The sequence below is a fragment of the Symsagittifera roscoffensis genome, chromosome 1, assembly GCF_963678635.1.
Source record: "Symsagittifera roscoffensis chromosome 1, txSymRosc1.1, whole genome shotgun sequence".
Taxonomy (NCBI): Eukaryota; Metazoa; Xenacoelomorpha; order Acoela; family Convolutidae; genus Symsagittifera; species Symsagittifera roscoffensis.
In genome coordinates this window covers 671285-681245 of record NC_087062.1, presented here as the reverse complement: position 1 = coordinate 681245, position 9961 = coordinate 671285, and the positions used below count along the sequence as shown (strand labels likewise).

The 9961-nt window shown below is 38.1% G+C and overlaps 1 protein-coding gene across 1 annotated transcript; it reads right to left on the bottom strand.

The window, feature by feature from the left end:
• Window positions 1-380: 380 nt before the first annotated feature.
• Window positions 381-9618, bottom strand: LOC134853496 (mRNA export factor GLE1-like). Its single transcript, XM_063869497.1, has 4 exons — window positions 9300-9618; window positions 2050-2742; window positions 1544-1868; window positions 381-1115 (listed from the first exon to the last, which is right to left on the bottom strand). The coding sequence occupies exons 1-4, from the start codon at window positions 9603-9605 to the stop codon at window positions 481-483; spliced, it is 1959 nt and encodes a 652-aa protein (XP_063725567.1). The 5' UTR covers window positions 9606-9618; the 3' UTR covers window positions 381-480.
• Window positions 9619-9961: the final 343 nt, after the last annotated feature.

Sequence of the window (9961 nt, the reverse complement as noted above, 5' to 3'; positions counted from 1 at the left end):
AACAATTAGACAAGAATGCTCGTATCAGGGCGAAGCCCTGAATGTTCCGACTGCCTTTTAAGGTTTATGGAGCAGTAATAACATTAAAAAATTCAATGAAATAAAACAAAACGAAAATTTTTTTTTGTAAAATTTGAAATGTTTTATGAAAACCAGCCCCCCACACGCCATATAAAGTACAAAGGGATAAATTCCGCTGCTAGTAACAATCAATATCAATTATGGCAAATAAGCAGCTTATTTCAACCAATTTAGAACGATTTCTAGAAATGATTATATCTCCGCTTACACGTTAAAAGCGCGAAATATATAATTTAAGCTCAGAACAACAAAACCTTTCGAACGATATTTTAAAAATCCGTCAAAAATGGCTAGTTAAAAAGTCGAAATTTGTCTGAAGAAAAAAAAACCCACCCCGAGCACAAATATTCCGTTACTTTCGTATCGAAAGCCGGAACAAAAACGCAATTTTCAATTCAACTAGTAATGCTCCCAAAACTGTGCATCTAAAGAAAAGTCCTGGAAAAAATGTCCAGTGTCAAAATAGTGGGTTAAAGAGTTTTCAAGGGCTCCCACAAAGGTTGTATCATCGCCTACTTCTCGACATCTCTTCAAATATTCATCATTAACAACTCTCATCAACTTCTCAAACTGGACGCCATATTGCCTCAATAAATCTCGCCCACACACTGACAAAAACTCACGCAGAATTCCAGCTGCAAAATCACTGAAAGGCGGGGTATTAACAAATGTTGCAAGCCATTGCCAGGCTAGTTTATATCCATAGGGGTGTATTTGGATAGAACCACTCATTGGCCTACAAGTCAGAACAGCAGAGTACAATTGCACGGTATAAAGGACCCTGTTCAGATATGTTTTGGCATCCTCCCACTCTCCCAGCTGCTTCAAGTATCCCAAGTCTTCTTTGAAGCTGTCTTCGCTTTGCTTCGGTTTCCTGCTGAGAAATATGGGGCGAGTGAAGGGGCATTTGCGATGGAATACAGCTAGGAGGATATTGCGGAATGAGGGGTCAGCCGCTGCCAGTTCTACTAGAAGAGAAGCCATTGCTAGCTCTCGCTTGTCGAACTGGTTCAAACCACACACCACCGTCTCCGCTAAACAGTTTAGTTCAATTACAGCACTCATCTCCAATTATGAATAACTTAAGTTCTCAGTTGAATAAACACTATTTTCCTTTCAATTTCAATATTTCACATTTTCTATAACCGAATCAAGTATTATGATTTTTTTAAACCATTTTGAGATGATTCCTCCTATTTCTATCTCAAAATCACAAAGTCATGTATGAAATCAAAACGAATCTAATAAAAAAATATGAGCGCATGCAAACGGGTCAAATAAAATTCAATTCAAATTATTTTTCATAAATTTTGATTTTGTTTTACTAGCACGATTTTTGCACGAGCTATGTACGAGCTGACCCTGTTAGTTCAGAAAATCAACTCATAATAAACTCATGTCAAACTAATTTTCAATGAACCGCTTGTTTTATTCAACAACTAGAGCCCAAATAAAATCTGACCTAGGACTAATCTAGTAATATCCACTCCATTATTCACAGCTGCTGGATTGACTGCAAAATTATCTGCCACAGTAACTGTTTGTCCTCTAAACAGTGCAATGACATTGTCTCTGTGCAACTTCAAATTATCCATATTTGCACTGAGCGAATTCTTGATGACATTGCAACCACCTTTCACAGTCTTCAGGAACAACTTGCATTGTGGACTGCTACTTTTCTTCAGTGCTTCATGGAATGTGAATATTACATCCAGATCATCCGAGGAAACTTCTGGACCACTTTCAGAGACAGTGTCAATAATCTGGATATTCGCACTCGGCTGAACCTTAAAATTACAAAAACAAAATTTAGGAGGCAATTCAGCAAATAGCAAAGATCAGAACTTTGAACTGAAATAATGTGCTGCTTTTTTTCTTTTCTGAGACATCTTTAAAAATATAGCCTAAATTTTTGAATTAAGAACTACCGTTCATGATAAAATCTCAACTCTAAATCAAGCGAATTACCTGTTGCTTTCCTCGCTCTGAGTTTTCGATTATTTCATCAACTGCTTTTAGAGACTTGTTCAAATGCGCGCTGTGTGCCTTCAACTTTTCCAGCTCTTGAGATATTGAGTGAGGATTGCGACCAATGAGTTGGTGAGAATGCTGCACCAATATGCACATATTTTGCAAGGAGTGTTTCGCTTCTTGTAAAAGCGATGACAAACTATCGAATGTTCCTGCTTCCGCCTTCACTTTCGACAGCACTTCTTGATGGAATTTCTGATCGGCTTCTATGATTTCCAACATCTCTTTCAGCCTCGCTTTTCCCAAATTTATCTGAAGCGCTATCACTTCTCGCTCCTCTGCTTCTCTTTTAGCTTTAGCTTCTGCCTCTTTTCTTCTCTCCAACTCCAATTTAGCTATTTGGACACTTTTTTCTTCAGCTGCTTTGTCTAACCTTTCTTGCTGCCTCTGTTTTTCCAGCTCCAAAGCAGCACGTTCTATGTCTTCATTGTGTCTTCTTTCAACTTCAATCTGCAATCTCTTCTGGGACTCCGCCCCCAGTTGCTTTTTGTTGGCATTTATTTTTTCAGCATATAGAAAATTTTTACCATCTTGTATCTCTCTGTACTTAAACTGAAGAGCACGAGCTTGTTCTGCGTCAAAGTCCTCGAACTTCTTCTGTTCAATTTCCAATTGATATTTCAATTTATCCTAAACAAAATTATGTTTATACAGAATGACAATTTTGTACAGAGATGCGAAGTTAGCGAATAAAAAAAAATGAGACAGAAACAATTAAGTCAGGAAAAAATGAAAACAAGGAAAACAGTCAAAAGACACAGCTACCAGAAATAAACAAGCTTTAAACTACTGAGAAACCATTAAGCCGACAATGTTTCGTAGATGCCCATTAAGTTAAAATGAAACACAGAGGCAAAGCGGAGCTTCGCACCATCACGATACAACACAGACAAAATTAACTTGAGAATAACTAATTTTTCACGGCTTAATTTAAACTTAAATTAGCTATAGCAATTACTAACTACCTGACTAATTAGCTCGAGAATAAAAATTTCAAACCGGGTTTTCTCGACACTGTGAAAACTTTTTTCAATTTTTTAAATGTGGTTCGAATCGCGAATGAAAGTGCTTTAATAAGATATATCACTCAACCCTGTCCGATGATGTTTTGTAGTAGCTGATTAAGCGTGGAAAAAAGAAGAAAATACTAAAACACCCGAATACAAAATTCCTCTTCATTTTCAATGGTCGGCACAAAAAAAAACAATGCCAAAAAAAATCTACCACAACTTTCAATTTTGTGTCTCAATGTTACTTCGCTTACCAAAACCATGCTATGAAAAACTTGCAAATATTAAATTAGCAACGCAACAGCTTACCAATCAGATACAATGCCGATAATACTTGAGCAGACACGAGTGGAAAAAATTAAATTTCTATAAGCAAAACATTTGCAACTACAACGAAAATCTCTAAGAGAGCAAAAAAAAATTCGTGATAAGGCAACTAAGCCGGCAAAACATTGGTCCGACAACTCAAATTTTCCCTAATTTGGAATCCGTTACATTGTCAAAGTGAGTGGGAAACGTTTTTCTATCAATGCAACTCTTCAATCGCCTTGTATATCGATATCTTCAAGTAACGGACTTTTAAAACTTCTCAGGGAGCTGTCATTGAAGATGTTCATTGCGGCTGATGACGCGAATGTAATAGTAAAGGAATCTTTGTTGCCTGTAATATTGTCAGACAATTATTAGTTTGATCTTTTCTTTTCTAACACCCTGATTAGCTCGGCTCGTAAAACAATCTTTTTTGGTTTATCGGCTACGATGAGATTAAAAGTTGACGTGTTCCTTGTTTGATATCAATATTTCAAAAACTTCATTAGTGAATGATTGCTATATCCTTTTAGGGATGTCAATTTTTGCTATTCTAACAACATCTTTGGTTGGCGAACTAGTTTCAACGATTGTTCCGCTCTTAATGAAATAAGACTAAGAACGTCCTTCTTGGTCACTTTTTGTCCTCCGATAACTTATGAATCAAACTCTTTAGTGATTGAGTGTTCATCTCCGAGAAAGCTGACTAGTTTCACTATATTGCATAGGATTCAGTATCTTACAAAACTTTTGAAGGACCCCTTGAATTCAGTGGTCCCTATCTGCACTTTTTTGTCTTAATTATTTGTTTGAATGCTATTGCAGCTGAGGTGGCATACTTTGATTTTATTACCCTTCACGTAAATAACGGGACATGCAACCCACTGTAACCATAAGAAATTTTATATCTTCGTTGTATTTTGCAATTTCATCAACTTACGCCAGGTCAACTGACCATATTTCGTGTATTGAGACACGGTGTTTTGCGACGAACTGCTCGGTATTTTGAATATGCAGGCTGCGTATTCAAAACTGCATCACTTTGCTTTGAGAAATTTTTGATGCGGCTTTTATGTTCTTTATATTACCAAACAGGCAGGACCTTTACTTATAAATTTAGTTTTTAAAAATTTTTCTCCAGCTGGTGTAATCTTGCCATTTTATATTTTTTGTCTTCTCTGTCGTTGCAGTCGTTCTGAACTATTCGGAGTCTTCTTCTTCTTCTTCTTCTCGTTTGGCTGTTTGCACAGCTTTTTGTTCTCTTTCACTATATGCGATAGTCTTTCTGGCTCTGCGTATTTTAATGCTTTTTGAGCAAAAAGTTGTTGACGGTTTTTTGGTCAAAAGGATGGCAGTAGATGTTGAATAAAAAAATTTGGGACCTCTATTTTTTTTGCTTCTGATGAGCTTGCACCCGTCGACTGAACCGCGAATTTGTTCATGAACAACTGTCAAATTTCAGTGCCTGAACACGTGCCTAACATTGATGTCTCAAATTTCAGAGCCTGAACACATGCCTAACATTGATAACATCCAAGCCATAATGCCTTCCTGCCGTTGCTAGCTTAACAAAATCTTCAGTTTAAATTTCTTCGCATGAGTCATTAAACACCAGTAGATTGTTTTCAATTTTTCTCAAATGACCAAATTTATCAGACTTTACGAAACCTATTTTAATACTGTGAGCGTTAAAGTTTTACCAAATTATAGGTCGAATATCTATGTAAAAGATATGGATACACTAGCATCAAAACCAAAATTCCAAGATTTTTGTTCGGTGTTATTTTGATTACACACAAAATCGGTAACAAAAGTCGCATGAGCCTCAACATTTGCTATTTCAGACATCCAAGTTGTCAATTAGATTTTCTCTCCTTCTGTCTCTAACTCTCTGACTATCTCTCTATATCTGAATTTCGGGATAAATTAATTAGCAACGTAACAACTTACCATTCAGTAACAATGCCGATAATACTTAAGCAGACACGAGAGGAAAAAATTAAATTTCTATAAGCAAAACATTTGCAACTACAATAAAAACCTCTAAGAGCGCAAAAAAAATTCGTGATAAGGCAACTAAGCCGGCACAACATCGGTCCGACAACTCAATTTTTCCCATAAATTTTTTTTATACATACTGAAAAAAAACATGGTCCGGCGTGGACTAGAATCCCTGGCCTTAAGGTGCAAAGGCGTCCGAAAAATGTAAGGGTTAATGAGTAAAGCCAGTTGAATTTCTTACAGACTTCTATGCTTGCTTTAACTTAATTTTGGTTTGGTTTGCCGCTGTAACCACGCTGACTCTGGCGAAAAAGTAAACCAAAGCTCGTAGTTTGATCTTTTTTCCGGCTCATGTTAGAACTTTAGCTGGCAGAATTGTGATGTGCGACTCCTGAGGTGAGCCATGCAATGTTTGGGTTGAACATGTCAAATATAGGATCACTGGTTAGAGTGCAACATTGTCGGGTACTTTCCCTGGCATTCCTTTCATCTGGTCACTGATGGACACTCTGCTGCCTCATGACCTGTAAGTATACAGACGAAACAAAGCTGGAGCTTCTTCACTCCTCTCTGGCACATATGCATATTGAAACTTTTGGCATTTCTAGACGTGATGATACTTCTGGCATGCTTTGACGCTGCACTTCAAAATTGTGGATGACCACGTAATTCATCAGCAAGAAGGAGTTCCTTGACATCTAGCTAAGTTCTGGACACACTAGGCGCGATGCTCTTCAAAGATCTCAACCGATTATACAAAACAATTTAAAAAAACCTCGAAAGGAAATACAAACTGCCTCTGGATTATGAAACTTCCGTGCCTTCTGTGACTCTGGATCCATCTTTGATGATAGAAGATGGTCTCACACATTGCTATCAACATCCCAAGCAATGACTGACATTGATTCGCTGACTTCATTAAACTTCTGCACTCCACGTCTTATGAAGCCAGCCAATCGAATTCGAAGTTTTATAACATTTTCCTTCTTAACCATTCCACAATTGATGAAGTCTCCTCAGGATGAGACAATCGTTCTTTTAAAATTCCTCCAGAAGTCGTGGTGCCGCGTCAAAGTTATCCTCAGTGGCGGAGAGACTTCGGGTGAGTCGCTCTGCAGAGCCCTTCCCGCATCTCTTGAGGTAAGCAAACTTCTGGACTTTAGACAACTTACACACATGGTTTGACTGATGTTTACTGGAAAGGAAGCCTTCATTCGCTGACGATCTTACAGTGAGATTCGCGTTAATTTCCTCGGGTGTTCTCGTGGTCTTGCATAACAATTCGAAACATGTGTCAAGCTGAATCATTAAAGCTTCTCAAGCAGCCAATTGATTTTTCAGGTGGCGTTGAGTCAACCTCTGCTTTCCATGAGACATTCGAGGAGCTTGTCTGTTACAATAATATTCCATGGGATTCTGTGGAGATCGTCGGTCCTTTCCTCACATGTCAAGAGATTGTTTGGCGGACCACTCTGACCAAGTTTAAATTTTTGAAGGCCTTTTAAGTTGGAGTAAAGCTAAAAGGAACTATGGATGTATTCACCTTTTGAGGTGCTGTTAAGTTAGAGAGTGTGAACGGACCTAGAAAAGTAAACCCTGAAATCTACAAGCATTTCAATTTTGTCAAGTTTCTCTAAAATGGTTACTTGAAGTTTTTTGAAAAAATCATAATCTTTCTGTGACATTTTTTCTACAATGCCTGGCAAGAACGAAGCCGTTGTTTCACTATTGTTTCGCCAAAACCAGACAGATGAAAATTTGTAAAGTTGTAAATGCGTAAACAATTAACCCAGAAAAAGGGTAGCACTAATCTAATGAACCATATTCGTGCCCCAGATTATGACTAAGAATGTGCCGAATCATTAGTGACCAAATTTTTCGGGCCTGGGGCAGCTGCCACAAAAACTGCTATAAATATATATGGATTGTTAGACTGGAAATGTTCTAAATTACTTCCATTCTCATTTGTTGAAGACTATTTGTCACGAACACATTCGTCCCTTTCGCCAATTTGCAGAAATACGCTTACATCCAACCTAGAGGCCACGACAAAGGAAGTTCAAAAGAGAATATCTCTTTAATTACCCAACAAGATAGCGTTGGCTATTGACGGGTGGTCTAAGGGGTCAACCCTTTTCTGCGCTGTTTTCGCCTCTTACTCTTGTGCTGACAAATCATATCAAAAATCATTACTTGGGTTTTCGCCCCTTTTGAGTGAAAAAAACGTTCACTGCCCAACAATTTGATTATATAAAAGTTCTGCTTTCACCTAACTAAAATTTGGGCAACATTGTTGTAAGCATCACCGGCGATAATGCAGAGGTTAACGAGGCGACTGCCGATCACTGTGGGTTGCCACTTAGTTGCTGCGCCTCTCATAAATTCAATTGGGCGGTCAAAGGATATCTAGATCGTCATTCTCAGACTTTGGATGGTATTCATTCCCTTATGGTGCAACTAAATACACCAAAAATGGGAGACGATCTACGTGAGTTCACCAAGATTCAGCCGATACTTCGCAATAAAACTCGTTGGTTGAGTTCTTTGAACATGATCTCAAAATTTTTGGAGTTTGCGCCGCATTTGAAAACGTTAGCCAGTTACTCAAAAATTGTGGACAACATTCCGTGAACAGATTTCACGTTGTGGACAACAGTGAACAGTGAGCCAGAATTCAACAAATAATTAAGTCCGACATCCCATATTGTACACCGCCCCATGTTTGAAGCTGCCCTGCGAAAAATACTTCTTTCGGAGGAGCGGTCTCTGCTACCTGATGAGGCGGCAAGTGTTAAAACTTTATTAAAAAGCGAGCAGGCAACCCTGCCAACATCAGAAGAGGGAAATTCAAATTTGTCCGATTTTGCAAGTCAGTGCTTGAAAAAGCGATGAGAGGAAAAAACAGATAGTTCCAGTGCCTACTTGCAGCCTACGTTCATACTACCCACATCAGACAAGGTGGAATGGTTCTGTAGTAGTTCCGGGTATGCAATTATTTTTTGAACAAGCGTGGTAACATGCAAAAAAAATTGCGTTTAAAAAGCTTTAATCTAGCTTGATGCAGCGATTAGCCGAAAAACTAAGTGGAAAAAGACCAGAAAGCTAACCAGAATCGATAAACTACATAAAAACTAAAATAAGCTTCGTTCTCCTGAGGAGCCCTATACTTTGTATAAGGGGGTGCAGATCGCTGTGTGATGTTCAATTTATCGACAACTCATTAACGCTATTGTAGAGGAAGCACGGCTAAGATAAAATAACATTACGACGACGCATTTAATGCTAATGATGACTTCGTTGATAAAATGATACAGTTTGCTAATATATATATGCATTTTTGTAACGCTGGTATGGCCATATCCAGCTTGTGCACTTACCGTAACTAAACGGAAGGGATTATAATTTTTTTTAAAATCAAGTGAGATATTGAAGCCCTCATTTAAAAATACAAAAAAGCGCAATTCGCACTTTTGGGCTGCTGATATCAAACTTGGCAAAACGTACGGAGTTCAAGCTCAAAAATTTTCTTAAGCATTGCAATAAACGATATAGATTAAAAGGGGCAAAAACTCTGTCGTTTAACACGAGAAATAATACCTTGAAGATAGCGAGATATTGAAGCCCGCATTTGAAACATATAATAGATAAATAATAGATTAAGTGGTTTTTCGGAACGTTTTTACGCAGCAAATCAGTGATAAATTGAAATCCGACGTCGAAATGAGCAATTTTAGGTTAGTTAACAACTTCGTGGAGATTCCTTGACCGAAAAGGATATTGCCAACAATTTGATATAAACTATAGATACACTTGCTCCAGTCTATCGAAACAATATCTATACTTCTCCTATTTGGACTTCATTCATACCTCATACTGCTGTTTCACTGACGCCATGTTTCGCCTCCGTCGCGTTTCCGAACACCAATTTCGGTCTCTATCAGGGTTAAGAACGTGTTCAACTTTCCTAGCAAAAAAATTTGGTATAAATTCCGTCTGCGTTTGTGCTGAGGCAGCATGACTCTCCAAAGATTTCCTATTGTGACTTGCTCCACTGGTCGGTTGCCGCGTTTGAACTGAAAGACGGTTGAAGAGGGAATTGATGTCATCATTGGCGTTGTAGTGCAACTTACCAAAACGAGATTTATGTAATGCCTCAATCACACTCGCATCCATTTAAAACTCAACTCTACCTGAAAATAATAATAATAACAAAGGTTTTAGGAATATAATCCAAGGGTTCGCATAAAACTCAGTCATTGCAGTGTTCAAAGTTTAATTTTCAGTTATAAGTTGTAACATTCGCCCGGAAGTACATATCGACGGAAATTAAAGCTAGGTTCTAAAACGACTGGCTAGCGTCTAAACACAGCTCTACATGCTTTTCACCGTCTCTGCCAAAGCCAGTTCTTTTGGTGATCTTTCTAACATCGGGTCGACAAAAACGTTACTGCTTCTGGCTTCGGTCAAAACACTCAAATTAACTTAATTATATGCAAAAATAGTGAGCTCATGGCTGGGTCTCAGTATCA

What these genes read in the sequence shown, in the direction of transcription:
- LOC134853496 (XM_063869497.1), bottom strand. Translation starts at nt 9,605, where the DNA reads ATGGATGCGAGTGTGATTGAGGCATTACATAAATCTCGTTTTGGTAAG. An exon ending in CAGTGAAACAGCAGTATGAG is followed by an intron (nt 2,743 to 9,299) that starts GTATGAATGAAG and finishes AATTTTGTTTAG; the next exon opens with GATAAATTGAAATATCAATT. An exon ending in CAGAGCGAGGAAAGCAACAG is followed by an intron (nt 1,869 to 2,049) that starts GTAATTCGCTTG and finishes TGTAATTTTAAG; the next exon opens with GTTCAGCCGAGTGCGAATAT.